Below are 25829 nucleotides of genomic sequence, written 5' to 3'. Positions count from 1 at the left end.
CTCCACGTGTGACTTGATGTTAAACAGAAGAAGAGACCATTAATGCAGGAGTTGTCTAGCAACCCGATGGCTGGGTCTAGGGGCTGTGAGCTCCTGCATCAGTAGCATCCTCCAGAGGCTATGTAAGAGCTATCTGTCAGGTACGCAGGAGGAGCAATTGGCCCACCTGGTCTCTAAAAGGGGTTTTCTAGCTCTTGCACTTTGGGTTTTGTTCAATACCCATCTTTTGCTGACCATCCTCACCATGCAAGCCCTTTCATTCCCAATCATCTATCATCTGTTGATATAGAACTCCCATCAGTTAATATCAGATGCTTCCTCTATTTACATACCAAAGAGCAACCATAGAGAAGATGACAGCCCATCTACATGATTTCCAGGAGGAAACTGAAAGTCAGGAAGAGAAAGGAGGGAAAAGCCAGGAGCAAGTGGGTCCATGGTCTCTGCCTTTTCCCTACCATTGTTCAGACAAGCCCAGCTCATGACTCAGAATAGTGGGACTAGTCACTGGGCTCTTATCACATATTTATTGATCCTCTTCTACTCCAGGCTTGATGGTCAGAGTATGGGCAACAGTAAGGTAAATAAGAGATGGTACTGGCCCTCAAGTAACCTACAAATAAGAGCCAAAGACAAGCATGAACAGAACTGAAGGGGAAAGGACAAAATAAGAGCCAAGCAATATGCAGTGGGTCCTGAAGAAATGGCTACTTCTGACAAAGAGAATGGGGTGGAGAGGTTGTCCATGGGAGTCACATTGGATTCAGGATCAGGAAGGTGAGATGGAACATTAGAAGAAGCATGTTCCTCACTGGAGCTGGAGCATGTTCAAAGGCATGGTGGTCTGAAAGCACCCAGCATCTCAATGCAGAGTGGCCCAGAATGGAGGGTTGGTGGTGTTTGAGTTGGGAGGGATGGGCTGGAAAGAAAGGTTGGATCTAAGTTATGGAGTATGGAATGATCCTGGGATGCTTGAGAATCAGTGAGGATTTCTGGGCACAAAAGTGATATTTACCTGTAGCAGCAGGAGAAAAGATGAATGAGAGATCTGAGAGACTCGAATCCAGGACTCCAGTAGGAGGCTATTTTAAAAGATGATGGAGTCAGGCACGGTGGCGCATGCCTGTTTCCCAGTGGCTCAGGAGGTTGAGACAGGAGGATCACGAGTTCAAAGCCCGCCTCAGCAAAAGTGAGCTGCTAAGCAACTCAGTGAGACCCTGTCTCTAAATAAAATACAAAATAGGGCTGGAGAACATCCCATAGGGATCAGTGGTTGAGTGCCCTGAGTTCAATCTCCAATACCCCACCCCAAATATTGGAGGTCTTGATGGAGCAGTCCTGATGAGAGTAGGAATAAGGTCAAGGGCTTGAGAGAGGTCTTGGAGACAGAGCTTACTACTGAGAAGGACTGGTGGATAGGAGAGGAAGAGGAAATGAAAACATGGGATTTGTTAAAGATGACGTGGACCATGCCATTAGCAGACCATCCTATCCATGCCACAGCATGGGGAACTTCCTCCGGCTTTCTCTTCCCGTCACTAATAGCTCTGACTGCTTAGTTGCTGGGTTTTCCTTCTCTTAGTAACTGAGCTACTTCACATTTCACCTTGGCATATGGTCAGTGTTGAGTTGTTCTCCCTCGAAGAACATTCTTGTCCTCTCCAACTAGGCAGCAAACTCTTCAGTGGAGGATGGAGGCACATGCTGGTCACTTGGCAGGTGTAACCTGTTAAAACCCTAAACTGATCGGTGTGACTTGAAGGTCTTGACTGGTGGCCTGATCTCCTCCTCTCCGCCCCCACCACAGTGATCTCACCTCTGATGACCAGATCGTGCTGCTGAAGTCGTGTGCCATCGAGGTGATCATGCTGCGCTCCAACCAGTCTTTCACTGTGGATGACATGTCCTGGGAATGTGGCAACCATAACTATAAGTATAATGTCACTGACGTGACCAAAGGTGTGTCTAAATTCTGCCTCCACCTTTTCCAACTCCCAGACTCTGGCTCCATCCCACATGAGGTCTTGGGTTCCCATCAGGCATATGGGGGCGGGGGAATCGGTGCTGGGGAGCGACCAGCAACAATCGGGAGAGGAGGGCAAGGGCAGACCCAGAGGGGTTGGAGGTGGGTTGGGTAGCTCCTGGGTTCTACCCACAGTACCTGGCCATTCTCTCTCATAGCTGGGCACACCCTGGAGCTGATTGAGCCCCTTATCAAGTTCCAAGTAGGGCTAAAGAAGCTAAATTTGCATGAAGAGGAACATGTTCTGCTCATGGCTATCTGCATCGTCTCCCCAGGTATGAAGCCCAGCAGTGAGGAGCTCACTAGGAAGTAGGAGTATGAAGGACAAAGACCTTCAGAGATACGGCAGGGCAATCTGGAGGGAAAACCGAACAAAAGGAGAGGCAAATAGGGAAATGCTGCTTTGCTGGGTTTCTAAGGTCCGTTGGGTATGTGGTGGTTGAGGGGTCCCTCATCCCTCACTGCACTTGGCTTTGCCTTTTAGAGACTGTAGGTGATTCAGAGGATTCTGAGGAACCAGATAAACAGGGTTCTGACAGGCCTGGGTGTTCCCAATACTTGGGCTCTCTTCTTGTGTGAACTGGAATGAACTTTTCTGTCACTTGAGGTCCTCAGAGGCAGAGTACAAAATCCTGAGGATGTTGAATGGTTCTACATTTACCTGGCTGATTTTGGAGGCAGTGTGTTTTGACCCTTGACCTCTTCTGTTTGTTTGGGGTGGGAAGAAGGAGAAAAGGCTAAGGAGGAGGTTGTTGTGGTCTTGGGGATGTTATGACAGTGATGAAGCCCAAATCTGTGGACCTATACAATGGATGACAGCTGGAGGGCACCTGGTCAATTCTGGGATCTGGAGCTGGAGGGCCGTCAGGAATGGCCCTCTTGAGGAAGGTCTTGTAAGTTGTTACTCATAGATCAGTCAGGCAGGCAAAGAGAGAAGAGCTGAGTTCCAAGGGAACACAGAGTGTGGCACTCAGGACACTGATGCAAACACAGACCACAGAGACAGAGGAAGTGAGGTGAGGTGAGGTGGGGACAGGACAGATGGGCTCATCCTCAATGCAGTGGAAAGTTGTTGAGGGGCTTTAGGCAGGTGTCTCAGGTCAGCAGGGGTGGCCTGGGCAGTGCCTCACATGGGCGTCCATATGGGTGAGACTGAGCAGCAAGGGAGCCAGCTTAGAGCCCCTGTGTCTTCTCCCATTCCCTGTGTCACAGACCGACCTGGGTTGCAGGACACCAAGCTGGTTGAGGCCATCCAAGATCGCCTGTCCAATACGCTGCAGACCTACATCCGCTGCCGCCACCCTCCCCCAGGCAGCCACCTGCTGTATGCCAAGATGATCCAGAAGCTGGCCGACCTGCGTAGCCTCAATGAGGAACACTCCAAGCAGTATCGCTCGCTCTCCTTCCAGCCTGACAGCAGCATGAAGCTCACGCCCCTTGTGCTTGAGGTGTTTGGCAATGAGATCTCCTGACTAGGGTGGCCTGCAGTGGTGCCTAGGCCAGATTGCTCCTCCAGAGTCAGGTGCCCAGGCCCCAAGCTGGCTGCAGCCCAGCAGCCCTTCCCAGCCCTCCTGGAGTTCAGCCCCACCTCTGCCATCTCCCTTGTCTGTCTGGCCCATCCTCTCTCCTGCCCAGTCTAACACAAGGTCCCCCTTTCCTGAAGGCCACAGGTTACCCACTGTCCCAAGAGACCTCAGTCATGAGTTACTGTTTATTTGACAAAGAAAATCAAATGGAGACAGAGGGCAGAGGCTGAAGGAGGGACCTTGCCAAGGGATGTCCCCACCACTCCCTAAGTGGCTGCTGCTAATGCAAGGGAAGGCAGGCAGGACAAATGCACCCACTCCTCAGGGACAGAGATATGTCTACCTCCCCCAGGCCCATACATCCAGAGCCTGGTGGGGAGCCCCCTCTCCACATCCATCCTGAATACATAACTGGCCCACAATTCCTACCCAACTCCAACTTATCCTGATACCTGTCTGCCGTTCTGTCCCATCCACAATAGGGCCTCCTCCCTCTGCCTTCCTTCTCCTGGTCTGCTTGGAACAGCCAAGGATGAGCAAACCCAAGAGAACTAAGATCATGATACCCCCTTCACACACCCTGCTGGCTGAAGGGCATTCTTCCCTGGTATGCCCACCTCCATCCTTTGCCATGGTAATCCTCTCATGGGAGGTAGCTCTGGCATGCTGGGCTTCCTTCCCATGGCAGGAGCTGCTGGCTCAGAACCCACTTGCTGAGAGGCCCCAGGAGGGCAGAACACAGGTCCAGGCAGTGGACAACAGACAAAGCCAGTCTCCCAAAAGAGCTATGGATGGCAGTCCCAGGCTTTCCCTGTCACAAAGCCCAGGGCTCATTAGCCTGGATAAAATGTTGATTGAGGGGAAGCTCTCTTTCCAACCATCCACATGGCAGAACTGAATTGCCCCTGGATTGCAAGAAGCCCTGCCTGCCACTGTCCTCCTCCTTACCCTGCCAGTGCCTTACCTCCCACCCAGGAGAGCAGACCCTCCTACTTTGGCCCCCACTGGGGCCTCACTCTCTGATCACCAAGGGTGGCAAGGAAGTTGTCCCAGTCTCCCGTCTGGAGAAGCAGGACCCCCCTCTGACAAGTATGTGGGGGTTGCATCTTCTGCCCCTGGCAGGGAGGGATGGAGGACTGCCCACGTGTACTTCCAAGAGAGCTACCCAGATGTAGAACAAGGAGCAGCACCTGCACCTCAGGACTTGAGTGGAGGGAGCTGGTAGACCCAGGGGCTGGTCAGAGCACATGGGGAGCCAGCAACGCGGGGCTGGTTCCCTTCTTATCACTCCACTACCCAGAACTCAAAGGGAGCCTCTAAGTCACAGCCAGTGGGGGAATACATAACTTCAAACTCCATTTCCTCCTGTAGCAGCCATGCCCCGGAGGCGGGAACCCTTGGGTGAGCTCCCTGCTGAGGGGGTTGTGGGTATGTACGTGGGCCACACACTGGGGCCTCTTCCAGAGGGACTTGGAGGGTCCTTGAGATGACTGCTTGGATTAGGGGAGCATTTCCGTATCCGAGTCATCAACAGGAGGTAAGGTCAGTGGGAATGTGGCCACCCAAATCCCCAGAAGATGTACCCCTCCACCTACATCTGCAATTCCCGGAAAACTGGGAGGAATCAGACTCAACATGGCAAGAACTGTCAGTGTCCTCCTGGCCCTGCATTTCTCAGAATCCTTCAGTTGAAAACACATCTAAAGACCACATTCCGTATTGCGGAATAGCATACGTATGGCTTCATCTTCCATATGTTAGATATGAGTTGTTCCCATTTGTACTATGTTCTAATATTGAGGGTACCAGGCAGAGCGATTTATGGGGGCAAAACTTACCTTGTGAAAATACTGTACATTAATGAATATTGTTATTATTGTACAAGGTCGATAGGGAAAGACCTTTGATTTTAGCTGCAGAATGCATTGACCTAGCTGGCTATTCAGTGGGGCAAGAAAGCTTGAGAATTGTTAAACTAGTCCAACCCATTTGTTAAAGGAAACTGACACTTAGAAGAGGGTATGACTTACCCATGCTCAAATAACTACAAGTTGTTTCAGGAGCTGGGCTCCTAGCAGGTTGGGAGGCTGAGGCAGGAGGATTGAAAGTTCAAAGCTAGCCTCAGCAACTTAGTAAGGCCCTAAGCAACTTAGTGAGATTCTATCTCAAAATAAAAAGGACTGAGACTGTGACTCAGTAGTTAAGGACCCCTGAGTTCAATCCCTGGTACAAAAAAAAAAAAAAAAAAAGTCACTCCAGGGCTGGACAAAAATTTGAATTTATAGTCCACTTCCCTTTTCAATATACAACACTTAAGCTCAGACCCTATTTTCCATTTCCCTGACAGCTGACTCGGATTTAGACAAAGCATGTCAAGATCTGGGACCCCTTCCATTTTTCCCTGGGTTGCAGCCCCACCAACCCATCAAAAAGAGGAGGAGGAAGGACATTCAGTCTCTGACTCAATGTGAATCAACCTCTCCCCCAGGGTGGCCCTGGCCTTTGGTGTCTCTGCCTCAGCCCTGTATAATGCTGTTGTTGCCTTATCAATAAAGTACATTGATCTTTATAATGTCTGCACCTTCCCGGCTCTCCCTCTGGCCCTGCCCTCTTCGGGGAACTCAACTGGACCTCCTGGGAACAAGCTGTTCAGCCCAGGGGCAGATAACCACCCAGGACTCCCAGAGGGAAGTCTAGGAACTGGGAGGAAAAGAAAAAAGGAAAAAGTGAGGATTCTGGGGTCTGAATTGGGAGAAAATTGTATCATCAGCCAGTCTGTTAGAAGGAGGGTGTGAAGGTGGACATTTGTGAAGCAAAAATGTTTAAAGTATATCCTTGGAAATGAAGGAAAGCATACACCAAAGTGGGAAATAAACAAGATTCCCAGAGACCAAAGATCCTTCTGCTGGCTAACAGGAAGCAAGTAGGGGAATCCAAGTGAGACCAACAGAGGAAGTTGGAATGTACAAAAATCAAGCAGCAGAAGAAAGCTTTAAAGGGTGCCTCCCAACTGATCCTCAAATCAGAAAAAAAAAAAAAAAAGTTTGCCAGAAGTTATCAAATAAACCAATGAAAAAAGCTCTGCTTATAGTAATAAAAATGGCTCATACTTACATAGCACTTACTTTGTGGAAAGTACTGCTGTAAATAAATGCTTTATGAAAACCAATTTGCTTTATCCGTATAAGGACCCTATGGGAGATGGGCTATTATTACCCCCACTTGACAGAGTGAATAACTTGCTGAAAGCTACACTGGTGATGACAGAGATGAGATTTGGACCCTCCAGAAGTCATTAATAAGACTACATTACATTGCTTCCTACTGGGTCTGACAAATGGCAGTCTTGCTAGCACTCTCCTAAAGGGGATACAAGGGAGGTTCCCGTTCCTAAAATGGGCCCTGAGATGGGGAAATTGGAGATGCTAGACTAGAGTGCTCTACTCTTAGAAGTGTTTGGTCAAATGTGTTGGTTCCAATCAAGTGTGGCACTTACCTAAAAACCTCAAGAATGGAAACCAGACAACTGTTGGCAAAAATGTCTTCCATTAGAGATTGCAGCTGCACTGGTGACCTGGAGGATTACAAATGACTCCTATGTACAAGTAGGACTGCCTAGGGGCCCTGAAGAGTGAGAGCACATGCAGCCCCCTCTGCAAGGAAGTGTGGCTCATGATGACGGCTAGCTAGCATTGCTAAACACAACAGACAAGAACCGCCCACTGAGGACACAACATTGAGATCTGTCATGCCCAACCGATGCATTCATTTAGGATAAGTTGGCCTTGGAACCTGTAAATATGATTGAATTTTCAGAAACATCTGCAAAGATTCCAAACCATGGGCTAAAATGAGTCACAGGGGGATGAGAAGGGAGGAGAGGAATTGAGGATTGGGCTTAGGAGTTATTTTACCATGAAAAACAAACTTAGAGAAAGGATATCAATAGTTACATAAGTGGGCATGTCTTGGGCTGGAAATGCATGAACCTGAGAAACTACTAGAAGACTCAAACTTAGTTGTTGTTTTGTACTGGAGACTGAACCTAGGGGCACTTTACAACTGAGCCACATCTCCAGTCATTTTTTAATTTGTTTTGACACCGGATCTTGCTAAGTTACTGAGACTGGCCTTGAACTTCTGCCTCAGCCTCCCAAGTCACTGGGATTACAGATGTGCACCACTGCTCTGGGCCATAGTTAGTATTTTTTTTTTAATTTTCTTTTCTTTTCTCTCCCTCTCTCTCTCTCTCTCTTTCTCTTAACACAATACCTTTTTTTAAATTATTATTTTTATGTGGTACTAGGGATCGAACCCAGTGCTTCACACACGCTAATCAAGCACCCTGCCACTAAGCTACAGACCCAGCCCCTTTACTTAGTGTTTTTATGGATGCTCAAAGGAAACACAAAAATCTCCAAAACTGTGTTATAATTGACTTTTTCAGATGAACTGAGGGGAAAATCTTATAATTAGGACAAAGCGATTTTGAGTTTTTACATTTCAAGTTTTGGTTCTACACCTGTACTGTTCAATGAAGTAGCCGCTAGCCTTATCTAAATATTTAAATTTGAAATAATTGAAATGAGCTGGCCATAGTGGGATGTACCTATAATCCCAGCTACTCGGGAGGCTGAGGCAGGAGGATCACAAGTTCAAGGCCAAGCTGGGCAACTTAGCAAGACCCTATCTTGAAATAAAATGAAAGGACTGGAGGTATAGCTCAGTGGTAGCACATCCCTGGGTTTAATCCCCCAGTCCCCCTGCAAAAAAAATACATATAAGTATATATATGTGTGTGTGAGAGAGAGATGGAGATATGTGTGTGAACATATATATGTGATGTTTATATATATGTATATGAATATATGTACATATATATATATAAACTAATTTAACTGAAAATGAAATAAAAGTAAACATTAGCTCCTAAGCTATACAAGCCACAGCTCTAGTGCTCTATCATCTCAGGACTACCATGAGGGACAGTGTAGATACAGAACATTTTCACCATCATCATAGAAAGTTCTGCTGGACTGCACTGGTCTACGCCATGCATTCTTGTCCGGTATCACTGTGGATGGCTGCCCAACATGCTTCTGCTGACCTTGGGGCCGTACAGACACTGTGTTTGACATCACATGGCAGCTGTATAGGGAACATCTTCCCCTTCCTCAAGCTAACTACGCCTGGACTACTGGGAACAGGTATGCTCCTCAAAGGAAACATAAAGGATAAATATCTCATGGGCCATGAGGTTCACAGGCTAGAGCATCATGTGGCATAAGTAGGTCATTCAGCTCTGGGGACAAGCAAATAAGCCCTGCCTGGAGGGGCCAGAAACCTCAGGTCTATTTCTCCAGCTTCTATGGCAACTCCCTGGAGGCTGCCTATGCAGCATGAGGTCTGTGCTTCCCTTTGGTCCTTGCAGGTGACAAGAAGGGTAATTTTCATCTGGCACTCCCAGTATGACCAAGAAGATACTGATGCTGATATCCTAATGGTGACTAGTTCTCATTGTGGGAAGGGAGTCTGTGGGAGACTCTGCGCTGTAAGGATCAGGAAGCACACCAGAGTGCAGATCTTGTGACTGGTAGGGGAATTCTGGGGCTCACTGCTCCAGAGATCTGCTCTGAATCTCTGTGTTCACATATGGCATAAATGACATACTGAAGAGTGGTCCAAATCAGGTTCTGGAGAAGTAGACTGAAATACAGATTGAAGTATAGGGAGCTGATTGGAAAGAGGTCTCCGGACCATCCGCTGTGGTGAAAGGAAAGGAAGTAGGAGTTAGCGGGAGAAGTTAGGCTAAAACAATCTAACAAATGTTCTTTTCAGCAAAGCGCAAACAGGATGTTTCTTCACATTTTGGACAACTGGGCAACCCCTTTGGCAGTGGACCACTCTGGCCTGGGAGGATCCAGAGGAATCCCAGACTCTCTCTCCCCTGTGGCTCTGGGGAGAGGAACCGCAACTGTTTCTGGAGTTATCTCCTGAAGAGGGTGTTCTCAGCCTCTCCAGTGATGAACCAGCTATTTTCTTCCAAAATCATCTTAAGCTTCCCCACTAGGGGGTGCTACTGCCCTATAGGGATGGACTTGAGTTAACTGGCCTCCCACCTCCCTCATGTTCCTCCTCCCACCGGTTCACTATCTCTGTGATGCTGGCAGATCCAACAAGATCTGCATCCCTGCTGTTAAGGTCACCTGGTGGTATTCATCTTTCCTCATGCTCTCGGACTTCTCAGGCCTCTGGAGTCCCAGCAATAGGAGTATTGGACACACACCTCAGTCAGGGGCCTTCCAAGTCAGAGATCTTATGCCTGGGGCTGCTGAGCTTCACCCATGCTGGGAGTGAAAGGGGCTGCAGGTTCCTTTTAAGACCCAGATGACTAGTGCTTTCAAAGCATCCAGACACACCCTAAGCTCAGTGCTGGGGACAGAGCGAGACTGCCCCCAAGAAAGACACAGTCCAATAGGAAAAGACAGACCCACACACAGACAATTACAAGGCAGTAACAGTAGAAACCACAAAATGTTAACAGTTAACAGCATAAATTGCTGGATCCTTTGCTTCTTGTATGACCTTGTGCAAGTTACTTAATGTTTTTGAGCCTCAGCTGCTTTCTCTATAAAATGGCAACAACAATAGTAGCTACCTCGTAGGCTTGCTGTTATGCTGTGATCCATGTAAAGCACTAATTACACTACCCAAAACATGATCATCAATCATAAAAGCCAGCCAGCATCACTGTTGGACTGCAGAGTGGAGGCATGGTTGCAAATAAGTTTTCACCAGGAGTTGACATTGTCTCCAGCTCTGACCACTGATCCTAGCTGTCCCCAGACTGACCTCTGCCTCACACTCCCACCTTCGGATCTCAGCCTCTGCTACTAGGAACTCTTGCTACATGAATATCTTTGGGAACTGGGGGACGTATCATTGGCAATCTGGTCACCAGGAGGCAAGTGTCCCACTTAAAATTGGCCCCAACTGAATTAGCCCTGCCTGCGAAGAAAAGTTTCCGAAAGAGATGGGAAGGTAGGAAGGTAAATCTGAAACACACAGTTACTACTGCCCCAGGTTTCCTTCTTGGCCAGCTTCATCCCACCCGCCAATAAAAAACTACCAACCAGAGCTCTACACTGGTATTACTGACCCTAGTTAATGTCAACATTCTCTGGTGAAGAAAGAGGGGCTTGGGCTTACAGAAAGGAGAACCGGGCTGGGGAGATAGCTCAGTTGGTAAAGTGCTTGCCTTAGAAGCACAGGGCCCTGGGTTTGATCCCCAGCACCACAAAAAAAAAAAAAAAAAAAAAAAAAAAAAAAGGAGAACCAATACAGATTTTGAGAATCAGGTTGGATCTTTGTATCTGTTGTGTCACTGCTCCTCATTCATTTATTCCAGAATTTAGTAGCATCCCAGTATGATCTCTCCAGAGTTCCGGGTCACTGTTCTAGATGTTGAAACTGAAGCCCCCACCGTGTCCATCTCCCCTCAGCTCTCTGAACATGCATCTCAGGACCTTTCTCTAGATCAGCAGCTCTCAGATGTTTTGGTCTTCGGACCCTTTACTCCCTTAAAAAATAAGCACTTCTGTTTATGTAAGTTATATCTAGCAATGTTTGCCATGTTAGAAATCGAAACTGAAAAATTGTTAAACATATCTATTAATTTTCTTTTTCAGTACTGGGGATTGAACCCAGGGGTCCTTCACCAATGAGCTACATTCCCAACCCTTTTTATTTTTTATTCTGAGACAGGGTCTCACTAAGTTGCCCAGATTTGCATTGCATTTGTGTTCCTCCTGCCTCAGTCATCTTCTGAGTTGCTGCAGGTATCTATTAAATTTTTATACCTGGTGTATTGATTAATTTTTAAAAAGTCAACAATATTGATTACATTAGAAGTTACCACCAACACAATTTTTTTAAAATTAAAATAACCATTCTCCAAAGAAGAATGAGTTTAATGACAGAGGGTTTTGCTTTGCAAATCTTTTTACTGTCTGGCTTAGTAGAAGGCAACTAGATTCTCATATCAGCTGCTGCATTCAAGCCGGTTGGATATCAGAGGTCGTCATAGAGCTTCTGGAAAATTCCACTGTATACTTATGAAAAACCGAGAGTGATAAAGGCAACTAATATCTTAGTATTATTTTGAAAATAGTTTTGATCTTGCAGACCCCCTGAAGGGCCTCAGGGACCCACGTGGGTCCCCAGACTAAACTTTGAAACCTATACCTCATACTTTTCTACATGTCGTTTTCTTGGCCTGCAATGCCCTTACATGGTTCCTTCAGTTTTCTCAATGAGACTCACTCCTACTGCTCAGGACTGAATTTCCAGCTCAGCCTTGATGTCTCTCACGAACTCTCCCCTGACCTTCACCACCCTCTACCCTCTGCTTGCCCCTTTTGGGTAGACTTGTGCTCTCACTCTAGTCTAGAATGAAGTACATTGTATATTTTAAAATTCTGTTTACCAGACTGGAACAAAGTAGGGATTCCATAGATGTAGCTGAATACATGGATGGATGATTGAGTATGACACAATGTACTACCCACTTCTGTTAGCAAATGAAAGATCTGGTCTTTGCAATAAATGTTAAATTTAAAAAGTTAGTTCTGCAACAGTCCCCGGTAGAAAATGAATGCAAACAGACTTAGGCAAATGCAAACCCTTCCCTTGAACTTTGGAAACAGATAAGTTCATGCAGCTTCAGAACTCACATGCTAACTCCCTCTCCCTAAAGTATCTGTCATATCTCTTTCATTCTGTACTTTGGTCCAATTTGCTTTTTGGACCAAAATGCAGAACTTAGCACTTATCCCTATTCATATTTATCTGATTTGATTTATGCCCCATTAGCCTATTCAAATCTTTTGAATCCTCATTTTGTCATTCAATATTCTCACTATCCCTCCTGGCTTTGTATATTCCAAAACTTAGATCTGTAAACCCCTGTTCATAGTTAATGGAGACAGAGGCAAAGACTAACCCATCTGCAGGTTGACCTTAGTACATTACCCAGAAACTTTTTTTGTTTCTGCTACCAGGGATTGAACCCAGGGGTGCTTAACCACTGAGCCACATCCACCAGCCCTTTTTTCTTTTAATTTTTAATTTTGAGATGGAGTCTCACTAAGTTGCTTATGGCCTTGCTAAATTGTGGAAGCTGGCTTTAAATTTATGATCCTCCTGCCTTAGACTTCTGAGCTGCCACTGGGAATACATGCATGTGCCACTGTGCCCGGCTCAGACACACTTTCGTTCAGTATTGAAGACCCCACTGGTAAGGCAGGGAAAGTGTTGGATAGTGAGAGGTTATCTCCTATGAAGGGAGTAGTTGGAAAGACTGGGTCGTCCACAGGAATGTGGGGAACTTGTCAGTGCTTCTCAGGACCCAAATAGTCCACCCCAAGTCTGAAGAGATTCCTGCAGAATTAGACCAGATCTGAGTCCAAGGTTATCTGATCTAGGGAATGCAGGAAGGGGTGGATTAAGTATCAAATTCCAAAATGGATTGTTCTGCAAATTTCATTTGAGCTCGACTCAGGGAAGGAAGGCATGACCTCCTAGATCCTGGTTGCTGAAAGAAGGAAGACTGGGAGAAGTTCCAGTCAGCTTTGGGTACAGTAAGCAGAATACTCCTTAGACATCCAGACCTTGATGGGGGAAATGAAGTCTTATACAGGCAACCTAACAGCCCTTAGCTGTCCTCACAGGCCTCCCTTCTGCTCAGAAATCTACTGGGTTTCTGAAAAGGCCTGTGCTACCATGACCCAAACCCATCTAATTAAGACTCCTGCAGACATCAGCAAACATCTGTGTCAGTTGGGCTGAAGTCAGGGCAGGTGCCCAACTTGGGCAGCACCTGGTTAGGGCCATTTCTCCCACCATCTACCAGGATGGCCTGACACATGGAGCTATCTTGATCAGAGACCATCAGAAAAGGCTTGGCCTCCCAGTCCCACTGATTTAGATTTCTAACCCTTTTTGACACAGAAGTCCAGAAGAGTCACAGGGTGGATTATGAAGCAGCCCTGGGTGATAAAGGGGATGGGGGAGAGGCTAGCTGTACTTCCTTTCTGATAGAGACCCCACCCCAAGGGGCTCCCTGCCTTCTGCTGTGTTTACAGGAGGGGCCTGAGGAGGCTGAGCAGGGGTTGGGGAGGGTAGTAAGCAGGGTCTCTGTGGCTTCTGTTGTCCTTGCCCTGGAAGATAACTGTTCATTGTTTATTCATTTGGTTGTTTGTTCATTCACTCAACAAATACCAACCACAACTCCTCCTACCACTGGCCCAGTGCAGTGCTAGGCTATGAGGGCCAAAAGGCAGATTGAGCGCTGCAGCTGTCCCACTTCCTGGTCCATTCACCTCTCCAGCCTTGAGCAAATCAGCTAGTTAGAGGCATGGACTCAAGAATGGGTCATCTCAGCTGGGTGCCATAGCACATGCCTGTAATCCCATTGACCCAGGAGGCTGAGGCAGGAGAACACCAAGTTCGAGGACAACTTCAGCAATCTAACAAGGCCCTAAGCAACTTAGCGAGACCCTGTCACAAAATAAAAAACAGTGGTAAAACACTCCTGGGTTCAATCCCCAACACCATTAAAAGAAAAAGGAAGAAGAAGACTAGGTCATCCCAAATCCATATAGTGTCTCTTACTGGCTAGGTAACTTCAGGGGAAATGGTTTGAGCTCTCTGGGCCTCTGTCTCCTCATCCATGAATGACAACATAGGGTCTTTGTAAAGATAACACCAAGGAAGGCTTGCAGCAAGCATCCTGACAGGGTCTTGTCCAGGGTAACAGTTAAGAACAACAGAAATGTCAGGCGCATTGCACACACCTGTAATCACAGCTCCTGGGAAGGCTCTGGAAGGAGAATCACAAGTTCAAGGCCAGCCTGAGCAACTTAGGGAGACCCTATATCAAATTAAACATAAAAAAGGCGGGGGATGTGACTCAATGATGAAGCACCCCTGGGTTTAATCCCCAGTACCAAAAAAAAAAAAAAAAAAAAAAAAAAGAACAGCAGAAACTGCATCCAGGAGGAACAGGATATGGACCCTGGCTCTCACCTGTACTCTCTGTATTCTGTCTCTCTTCTGTGAATTGAAGATGATAGTGGTACTTTCTTCAAAAGTGGGAAGACTAAATTTGTTAATATATAGTTTTTAAGAACTGTGTCTGGCTCGTTGCAAAGTGCTGAATAAATATTAGCCTTTATTATTATTATCTTTTCATCATCTTCTGGGGGTCCCCACTTCTATCCAGATTTGGCCTTTAAAACCAGCCCCACCTCCCACACACACCCAAGCCAGGTTGGAGGAAATAGGAGTTGGAACTCACAGGTAGACTCCCTCTTATAAAGGGCCAAGCTGGCACCCCAGTGAGGTTCAGAAGCTGGGGTACATTCCATGCTGGTCCATGGTGCTCCCAACCCTGCTCAGTTCCCCTGTTCCAGGGCTAGGCAGGAGCAACTTCTATGGAGACAGGAGACCTGGTGGTGGAGAGTGCTAAGGGCTGAGGGTGTCTAACCCTGGGGCACCATCATCTTAGTCCCATTATCTCCTCCTGCAAAGCCTTCTCCACCCATCAGCCCCCAACCGAGATTACAGACCCGCAACTGTCTCCAACTGCTCTGATTCAGGGATAAGGCTGGACCCCCGCCCCACTCCCACATACCCCATGTCTACCCCTCCCCATGCCACACATTGAGGGGAGTCTGCCTTCCTCTCTGGGAGCAGGGGTACTCCAGGGACTGGGGTACTGAGGACAAAGCAGGTATAACCAGGAGAACCCAGGCATCTGTCCAGAAATGGCAATATCCGGGGTCATCCTCTCTCCAACTTGGGTCTTCCTATCTCTGCCTCTCTGCTGGTCTCCGGGCTGCTTCTGCAGTGTCTCCTGCTCTCTCAAGCTGCCTTTCCCCCACCCCAGAGCCCTGAAGCTGCACACCTGGTCCCACATCAGATAACCCAACCACAGCTCCCAGCAGCCCCTCCTCGCCCCCATCCTCTTCCTCCCCTGCCTCCCCCACCTTCTATCTCCCTGAACCAGGGCCAGGGGAGGGGGGAACCCAAGGCCCTTCTGGGGAATGAGGGTGTGAGAGACAACCCTTCCTACCCTCAGCATGTGTGTGCCACAAACACACACACACACACACACACACAATGGAAACTCTATAGCCCTGTGCCTAGTCGGAAACGGTGATAGGGGAGGGACCCAGGACCAGGCCTTGAGGTACTAGGAAAATCCAGTCTGACAAAATGAGGAGGTGGGGGGGGTCTCAGAAAGGCACAGCCTCTGGGGCTGGGGATTCTACAGTTTCCTGCTTCTAGACAAAGAGAAGTTTCTTCCCTTTCCCAGGGCTTCCTGCTTGTTTGAAGTCATAGCTAGTCTGAGGACTAGAGGCCTTTCCAGTAGGGCCCTCCTCAGGCCAGGGTCTGCGCTAGGGAGGTGGGTAGATGTGATCTGGACCAGTCCCTGCCTCCAGTGGAGGCCACATAGGGGTGATGGTGGCTGCAGAGGAGGAGTTGAGACAGGGCATGTTGACAGCTGGGCAAGGCACCGTGGGAAGGGGAGTTGTGGGTCCCAGGAAGAGGGAGGGGGACAAAGACTAGTGGGTGCTTGGGAGCTGGGGTTGGAGGTTTTAATGCCTCTTGACAACAAATGAATCATAGGCAAATGATGTGGAAATGATGTCGTAAATAAAGTTGTGTTATTTCAAGGCTTCTGTGTGTCATTGTAGGAAGAGAAGAGCTGGGGGAGCTAGAGGCTGTCCAGGCCGGATGGTGCCTGTAGGTGGGGGCTCAGGTAGAGTTCCTGTGGGGAGTGATGGAAGTGATGGCCCACTCACATGTCGTGTCACCTTCAGGGTGATGCGAAACAGCAGGTGGCCGACCACAGCCCACCAGCCCTCCCCCTAGAGCACACAGACCTCACATCCTCTCAGCATCTTGGTGATTCCCCCCAACCCTCCCTAACCTCGCTGTAGCCACTCCTACAGTCACATAGCACGCTGTTCTTCCTGGATCTGCTCTCCACATCCTGGTCCCTTCACTCTCAGGCCACGGCTTTGTCCTCAGTAGAGGCAGAGGAGACAATCGAGCTCTAGGAGCTTGGCAGGGAATGGGGTAGGGGATGAGCACCTGGCCATCCCTCGCCCCTCACCACAGGCTTTCTTCCATCAGAAAAGTGCTGAGCTGATACCCACAGCGACATGGCACATGGAACGAGCTCAGGAAGCAGACTTGCTAAATCAATGAACTCATGACCTCAAAAGGTTGTCAGGGACCTCCTCATAACCAAGTCTAGGCTTTAGGTGAACCTTCGTCTCTGCTCCTCACAATGTAGACAATTATTAAATGATAAGAAAAACATGTATACTCATACCTTCCTACATAATCATTTACCTATGGTGCATATTTCCTCTTAATTTTTTTTCTTTCTGTTCATGTTTTTAAACACAATTACCATCACAGGGCATGCACAAATCTATATCCTCTTTGATACTATGTTACATTCATAAAGATCTTTTTAACAGCTTCGTAATCTTCTGTTAAGTGGAAATACCATAATTTACTTCACAATTTTCCAACTGTAGGTGTTAAAATTATTTCTGATTTTCCGTATTACAAAGAGCGTGATGGCAAACGTAATTTTAAACATATTCTGCTCCTATCCCTAACTTTCAAATATAGAAATCTAGTTAAGGATATGCTGGATGGAGTACTGACAAAGAATAAAAGCATTTTATAGTTCTTACTATAGATAGAGATATATAGATATATGTCTACATCTATATATAGATATATAAATATTAGCAAGTTGACTTCAAAAGCGATTATGCCATCACTGACAGTATGCACGCTTCGCTACGTTCTCACTGAGGATTGAAAACAACATCCACGTTCATTATGTTTTATTTAAAGGTAAAAATAAATGGTTTTAAATGGTTCTTGAGGAGCCAGGGCAGTGGTGCTTGCCTGTAATCCCAGTGACTCAGGAGGCTGAGGCAAGAGGATCCCAAGTTCAAAGTCAATTAGAGAGGCCCTAACCATTTTAGTGAGATCCTGTCCCAAAATTAAAAAATTAAAAGAAAAAAGGACTGGGGATGTGGTTCAGTGGTTAAGCACCCAGTTCAGTCCCCAGGACTAAAAAAATAAAATAAAATAAAAATACTCTGTGGTGCTGGGGCTCAAACCATGGTACAGCCAGGCAAGCACTCTACCACTGAGCTCCCCCTCTGTCCTTTTTATTTTATTTTGAAACAGGGTTTTGCTAAGTTGCCCAGGCTGGTCTGAAAGTTGCAATCCTCCTACCTCAGCTTCCTAAGTCACTGAGATTGTAGATGTGAACCACTATGCTGGGCCAATTTCTTGATCTTTATTTGTTTTTTCCACCTCTTCCGAACTCCAGAGGGCAACTGCTCACATCTTCTAAATGCCCCACTAGCACTTCAAATTTTACCAGACGTAGCTTGGTTCTGTGTTTCCTTCTAAGTTTGCTTTCTCCTCCCATATGCCCTAAAGATATGATGCCTTTGGATTTTGGGTTGTTTGAAAGAGGAAAGAGGAGGTAGAGGCCCCTGAAGAGGAAACAGGATTCTACTAAATTTCAACTTCGAGGAAGAGGCCTGGGGCGATGAGGAGAACGCTAGCTCACAGTTGATGCAGAATGCTGCTATCAGCCGGGCCTGGTGGCGCACGCCTGTAATCCCAGTGACCGAGGAGGCTGAGGCAGGAGGATCGCAAGTTCAAAGCTGCAACTTAGCGAGGGCCTTTGGAAGGGGTGGGGATGTGGCTCAGTAGTCAAACACCCCTGGGTTCAATCCCTGATACAAAAAAAAAAAAAAAAAAAAAAAATGCTGTTGAGACCTGGGCAAAAGGACAGTCAGTATAATAATTAATGATTGGATCAGGAAGATGGTGGCTGGTTCAAAAGAAAAGAAAACGCTAATACCTCCTGGACACTTCCCCTCCTCAGCCACTTGTTGCCAAGGTCACCTGGCTCCAGGGAATTGTTCCTCCCAACAAGTAGTTATTAATGTGTACTTCCCGGAGTGGCTCCCTTCCTTTCTGGGCAGATATGGAAAATGGAGAGGTACTCCCTGGCCAGCTCCACTCTGAAGCAAGAGGAGGAGGGGACAGGAGAAGAAAGGAAACCTAAGATCTGTAAAAGGGGCAAGACCCCCCACTCCTTCTGGCACCAGCTCTAGACCCCTCCTCTCCAGGAGACTCTCTGTTCTAAACTTTAAATAAAACTTTTTGCTCTTGCCTCAGAGTTTCTTCAACATGGTTGGGGGTGGGGGGACGGAACCCAATACTGATTTTCAAGATCGGTTTCACTGCGGACTTAGGTTCCTTGCTTACCTATGCATATTAGAACAGATTCCAGATCAAAAAATAGAGGCTTGAAAACCAAATGGGTGGCTACTCTCCTAGAGCAAACCCACCCTTGATATTGACCTCACTGGCTTCCTCCTCCACCCCTGGAGCCTCTTCCATCTACCAAGAAGGGGTGAAGAAGAGTTCAAACTGGAAGTCATCTAATCCCTCACCGTCCCTACAGGAGCCCCAAGACATGTGTAGCTATTGAGTTCTTGAAATGTGGCTAGTGTTTTAAGTGTGAAAGACGTGCTGGATTTACAAGACTTACTATGAAAAAAGAAGATCCCATTAGTAATTTGTATTTTGATTACATAATAAAATGATATTTTAGATACATTAGGTTAAGTAAACATAATATTAAAATTAATTTTATCTATTTTTACTTTTTTGGTACGGCTACTAGAAAATTTAAAGTTGCGTGTGGCTCATATTCTGTTTCTATTGGACAGTGCTGGTCTAGACCATCCCAAAAGATGAAACCTTGGGCTGCAAGCTGAGGAAGCAATGGCCAGATGCAGGTATAAGCCCCACTGGAGTTGTGGGCAAACCAAAGTGCCAACCAGAGTGGCCTCTCTGAGGTCAAGCAGAGCAACATTCACTGGATAATTCCTTCAGGGCTACACTTGATGCCATCCTCTAAGCTGGACCTTAGCTCTCCTGACCTTGTCCTATAGATGCCCTGTTCTTTTGGTCACCATGGACCACCTAGAGTTTTGGATCTTCTCATAGCAATAGCTCACTGGAAGGTTCACATTCTTCTTGGGCCAGGCCCTGGAATCTTTTCCAGAGGCAACTCTCCTCCCAAGACTTCTCTCCTCCTCCCAACTGGGTTTGGGCTCAGCCCACCTGCAGGGTGATGAATAGAGGGAAGCTCACCTTGACCTGGGCCTCCAGACACTCTGCCTGAGTTTCAGGCATATTTTCTGTTCCATTTCTAAAGTCTTAACCTTCTTATTGTTCCACCGACCAGGAAACTGAAAGAGAACAGGAGGCAGCCAAGGTGCTGACTAGGCACACCCCATCAGGCTTCCCTTCTCTTGTCTCATCCACCCTTTCTTGTGCCCCAGCTAAGCCATAGCAGGGCACAGAGCTGGGGCCCAGTCTGTGTGGGCCAGCCCCTCCCTCTCCAGGCCTAGCAGACTCCACCTCTCCCAGGTCCTGGCTGTGATCCGAAGGCCCCAGGCAAGTGGGGGAGGGGGAACCACTCCTACTTTCCCAGCAGCTGCCACTGCCTCTTCCTGTTTTGCTAAAACTCTGGCTTTGGACCCAAGGGGGGAGGGGGAAGTCGCCTGTAGCTCCCGCCCCCCAAAGGTCAACCTTATCCCCCTGGTCCTCTTAGTTAGTTATTTATAGCCCCCCTAGGCCCTGCTGAGGAGCTGGCGCTCTCCTCCCTCATATGTCAGCAGCTGTGGCCATCGCCCCAGGGATGCAGCCAGATGTGCAGATCACTCCAGATGTGTAGTGCCAAGATTTGGAAGAGGACACCAGGCCCTTTCTGAAGTTCATGTGGCATCCCCTGCAGCCTGGCCCAGGCTTTTCTCAACTCCGAGACCATACCTGAGTATCTCAGGAGGGGAGAGAAGTCTGAACTTATTTTCCCTTTTCCACTGCAGGGTCAAGCTACCCAGTCAGCTAGGACTACACCAGATTGATTGGATTCATTTGCATAAATTAGGTCAGTGCTCACTTTGAAACTTAATTTGTAGAGAAACAGGCTTACAGAGATAGAAGAGACAGGACACTGTCTTCTACTCCCAACGCTGGCATCTGAGCTCTATCTCTAGCAGAGCCCAGCTTGCGTCAGGCACTGTGCTAAGCACTGCATGTCCTGGTCTCAGCAACCCTCCCAGAAGCCCTAATACGGCAGGCCCTTCGTACCCTCATCTGCAGAGGAGAAAATCAAGCCTCCCCCATGTTAAATAATGTGCCTAAGATTACACAGTGGGGAAGTGACAAACTCCAGCCCTGGAAGCAGACTCCTAACCCTTGCTCTTAGCCACAATGCAACAGCACCTCCCTGGTCCATTCCTCTAAAGGTTTTTAAATGACTCTCTCAAAACTCAGAAAGAGAGCCCTGGAGCCCAGCCTCAGGGGCTGCCCAAGAGGAAGAGGTGCAGTCTGTACCTTGTCTCTTGGCCTCCTCTGCCCTCCCACCCTGGTCACCCAGCTGGAGCAAGGGATCTGATGGGGCAGAGACCTCTAGAATTGCTGTTCCCGGTTTCCTCTGATACCCAGCACCCAGAGGGCAGGTGAAAGTAGAATCCTGCCTCAGTCCACAATAGCCTGTCAGGTTCCTCTTAATAGGGAACTTCTGTGACACAATGTGCCACCAGCTCCTCTGCAGCCTGTGCTGTTGGAGTCCCTGGTTGGACAGTTGTCTATACTCCAGATTCTTTTCTTAGACTGCACCCCACTCTCCGGGAGACAATGAGTTCTTGCACGGCAGAGACTGTGGCTTATTTTGTCTTTGTGTTCAGGAGCCTGGTAATAGTGTCTAGTCCACAGTAGAGGCTCAGTAAACAGGAGCTGATGAAGAAGAGTGTGGTACATCCTGTCACCATAGCGAGGACACCCCCTCTTGAGCTTAGCCACCCTCAAGACCATTTCACGCTTGCCTTAGTCCCTTGCTCTTTTTGAGGCCTCCTCTCCCCTGACACACAGAGACATGATCTAAACCCACCCTAAAAGACATTCCTAGGGGAAAAAGTGAGTACCCTTTGAACAGGACCTTCTCAATCTCTCTCCTGGAGATTCCAGGGGCCATATATTTGGCCCCTCAAAGAGGAACCATTGAGATTTGTAGCAGAGCAGAATCCTGCCCTCCAGCCAATACAGCCACTGGGGCGACGGAGGGTCATGCTGGGGGATATGGCAAGGTCAGTGGTGGACCACTGCATCCCTGCAGGGGCCCACTGGAGCGAGTAATCATGAGCTGGCTACAGAAAGGCATTTTGCAACTCAGACGAATTTCTTCTCACTCACGATTAGAACATGGCCCACTGGCTGCCTCCCTGACCATAATCTCGGCTGGCACAGGCATCTCCGGGCTGGGCCGCCAGGCTGCGGAAGGAGCATTGACCTAGAAGCTGGGAGGCCTGAGTTCTCTGCTGGCTCCTATCTCTGATTAACTGTGTCATCCCTGGCAAGCTATTTCCTCCAGTGTCCTCGGTTTCTTCATCTGTAAGAGCAGTGGTCCGAATTAGATCAGGGAACCCCAAACCTGACCATACCTTAGAATGAGCTGCAGAGTCAGAATGGGTCTGTGATGGGGCCCCAGAAAGCTGCTTTTCACAGATTTTCTTAAGTAGTTTTGATATTTGGGGGACCCTATAAACTAGATGATTTTATAAATCACTCTTGAAAGCGGATTCTAATAAGCAGAATGGTCCCATCACGAGGTTCTGCTGCTGTGGGGTTTTATTAGAGGGCAGGTGGTAGGTAGTGTATTTTATTTATTTATGTATTATTTATTTATTTTTGGTACCAGGGATTGAACCCAGGGGCGCTTAACTACTAAGCCACATCCCTAGTCCGTATAGTTAATTTTTTTGTCATTATCATCATCATTACTATTATCATTACTTTGCTGCTATACTATTGTAACAGAAGGATGTGGTGGGTTCTGCCACGAACAAGGCCCTGGTCTAAGGGGGTCTTGACTTACTTCAGGATTGAGAGTGGGCTTGGGAGAGGAGGGAAGGGCGGGAAGTGCTTTCCTTGGTGGGTGGAGCCTCTTGGCAAGGGACTTCTGCTTTCCCTCTCTCCTGGGTGGAGTTTGGCTAGATGGGCTTTGGCACCAAACTCTGGTGCTGAGAGAGTCTCTCTCCACCCATATTCCTCCCCCACTTTCCCAGCTAGCTGCTCAGCCCTGGGGACTGTCCCTTCTACCCTTCCTTTCCTGACTTCCTCCCTAGGTTCCCTCCAGCCCTTGCCAAACTCATTCTTGAGCCTGCTAATCTGTCTGCCACCCCTCTGCTTCCTTGCCTCGCCCTTGCACATGCCATTCTCCCTACCTGGAATGTCACCCCCCTGCTCTCCCTGCACTGATTCACATTTCTGGGTTCCTTCAAAACCCAGCTCGACATTCGCCCACTTCATCCAGATGCTGTTCTGCCTTGATCTGCTCAGCTTTCTCCTCTTCATCATAGGCTTATTTACACTTCGAGTAACAGAATAGAAAATGTCTTTAGACTCAGAAAAAATAAGTAGGGATGATCTAAATCAGCCCCTTCATGTAGTAAATGAGAAAACTCAGGCCTAGAGAGGCTGTGACTTGGCTAAGATCACCCAGACTAGGAGATTTTTTGAATAGTTGGCTTTGTAGGAAGGTTTCAGGTATATTCTATGTTTGCTTGGTTTCCTCAACACATTGTGATCAATATGAGGTCAGGGGCTGTGTTTGTGTTTTTATCTTTAATGTTCTTTATTTCCAAATTCTGGGGAGGTATGTGTGTATGTGTGTGTATGTGTGTGTGTGTGTGTGTGTGTGAGTGAGAGAGAGAGAGAGAGAGAGAGAGAGAGAGAGAGAGAGAGAGAAAGGTGTATCAAGGATCTAGAGTAAGCAATTATATCTTACATGCTATCAGGACAAAAATTCTAAAACTCATAGTGGTACTGTTCAGCCACACAGGAACATCAAAAACAAAGCAAAAAACGGTGGTACAAATTCATATAATTTCAGATCAGCTCTGTGAGGTAGATAGCCATATATTGCTATTATACAGAGCAGGAAACTTAGATTTAGGTATCACTCAAGCCAGGCACGGTAGCTCATTCCTGTAATTCCAGCCTGGGGGGCCGAAGCAGGAGGATCATAAGTTTGAGGCCAACCTGGGCAACCTAGCAAGACTGTCTTAAATTTTAAAAGGCTGGGGATGTAGCTCAGTGTTAGAGCGCCCCTGGGTTTAATCTCTAGAAACAAACAAAAATATATCACCCAGGAAGTTCACGGTAGAACTGAGTGTAGAACTCAGGTTCCCTGACTCCCAATCCAGGGTCCTGATGCCCACAATGCCTCTCTTGGCTCTCTCCTTATTTCCTGGATATAGTCATGAAGGAGGTGACCTCTGCCATCTTTTTCACTGGCTGCACCTTTTTCATCCTGGGGTTGAGGAGACCCTGTCTTTGACTTCCTGCCCCTCCCCATCCTGTCCCGGTGCTTTCTCCTCATGTCCCCCCACCACATTGCTGGCACACAGACACATACACGCTTACTCAGAACTGCAGGTGTCTAGGGCAACAGACCACAGGGTAAACCACACCACCTTTGTTGACTCTAAGGGAGGTGAGGGCACGGAGGAAGGGACTTACTTAGGTCTCCAGCAGCCCCATCCCCACGGTCATCTCCCCTCCTAACCGGAGTTATTTAGACTGGCAGCCGTGCTGTGGCCTCTTCCTGATTTATTCATTCAGTTCTGGCCCAGAAGCATGTGGCACCTCTCTTCTCAGACCCTGAAATCTTAGATGAGTGTCTGCCTGTCTGCAGCCCAAAGCCATACCCAAAATGCTTACTTAACTCCTTGATCCTATGCAATGCAGCAGAGAAAGGTAGGGAACAAGGATGACCACATGACCGGGGCCAGCCAGACAGTAGGCCCTGATAAAGCTTGGCCATTGTTCTGACCTGCTAGGAGAAATAACCCAGGCTCTGAATCAGATACACTTGGGATCAAGTCACTTACTGTCTCTGTGGCCTTGGGCGAATCATTTTGTCTTTCTGAACTGCAGTTTGCTCACTAAAACAATGGGGATAAAAATGAGACGCAAGCAAAAAGACCTTGAACAACATATAATACGTAGAAGACGCTCAAGAAATCCTCAATTTATTTACTCCCTGCCTCTCTCCCTCCCTTCCTTCCTCTACTTCTTCTCTCTGTCCCATGAAACCCCTTTACTTGGAGTTGGGGAGCTAACCACCCCTATTAATCTACAAGTCTGAAACTCTATGAATTGGCATTTGATCCCAGGCCCAGAAACTGGAACACGAGGCCCAGCTCAATCCCATACAATGACCGTCCACCGAGACCTTGGGGAATGAGCATGTCTCCATGGGAAGTGTGTGGGAATAACTTCACAGTTGTGGGAGGACTTGTGGCCATAGCCGCCACATCTAGAAGGCTGGGATAGGAGTGGTCTCAGAGTCCTGAGGTTTAGACTTGATGACTTTCTGGAACTTTGAATCCTGGCACAAAGTAGGCACCCAATAATATTCATTAAAGGAATGAATGGCCCTGTAACTTATTCATTGTGCAACTTTGATCAGGTTTCTTCATCTTTATGGGCCATACTTTATTCATAAGCATAACAAGGATTATTGTTAAGAATAAATGATCTAATGTTTGTCTAAGGGCTAGTGTAGGGCTGCTACAGGGTAAACAGTCAGTACAAGGTAGCCAACTAAGGGAAGAAGAAAAGGAAAAAGAGAAGGTCAAGTAGGCCCTGAGGCCCAAAGGGAAGCAGAGAAGGGTGCCTTCAGGCTTTGCGTGGCCAGAGACCCCAGGGAAGACTAGAGTCCTCTGGGGCCAGTCTCTTGTGCTAAGTGTTTAGCTGAGCAGGCTGTGAAAGACCTGGACTCGAGAGCCTTTATAAAAGCTCCCCATAGTAACCAGGGTAGAGGAGAGAGAGGTAGCCTGTATTTTATTTCTCATGTCTCCACGGGTTCGTGGAGGCTCTCTAACATATCCCAGAAGGGAACATGTGACTGAGAAACTGGTTTAGGGCGCCACAGTGGGCAGGGGCGGGTAGCTTGGTAAGTAAATATGGCGGGGGAGGGAGAGACTCAGTCCAGCATCCCAGATGCAGATCACACACGCTGTCTTCCTCTCTACCTGTATTTGGGGAGCAGTGAGTCCTGGTGTATGTAGAAAGCCACATGTTGAACA

The 25829-nt window shown here is 47.7% G+C and overlaps 1 protein-coding gene across 2 annotated transcripts in view; it reads left to right on the top strand.

The window, feature by feature from the left end:
- Vdr (vitamin D receptor) overlaps positions 1 to 6641 on the top strand; it is a 57185-nt gene extending 50544 nt beyond the window's left edge. Inside the window, exons 8-10 of one of the 2 annotated variants that reach the window (XM_047551537.1) lie at positions 1808 to 1959; positions 2182 to 2298; positions 3236 to 6641. In XM_047551537.1, coding sequence (XP_047407493.1) covers positions 1808 to 1959; positions 2182 to 2298; positions 3236 to 3495 — 529 coding nt within the window. In that variant the 3' untranslated portion in view covers positions 3496 to 6641. The remainder of the gene's footprint in view (positions 1 to 1807; positions 1960 to 2181; positions 2299 to 3235) is intronic. The other variant, XM_047551538.1, reaches the window with a different exon arrangement.
- Positions 6642 to 25829: the final 19188 nt, after the last annotated feature.

The sequence above is a fragment of the Sciurus carolinensis genome, chromosome 4 (genome assembly GCF_902686445.1).
Source record: "Sciurus carolinensis chromosome 4, mSciCar1.2, whole genome shotgun sequence".
NCBI classification, from domain to species: domain Eukaryota; kingdom Metazoa; phylum Chordata; class Mammalia; order Rodentia; family Sciuridae; genus Sciurus; species Sciurus carolinensis.
This window is presented reverse-complemented; position numbering and strand designations above follow the sequence as displayed.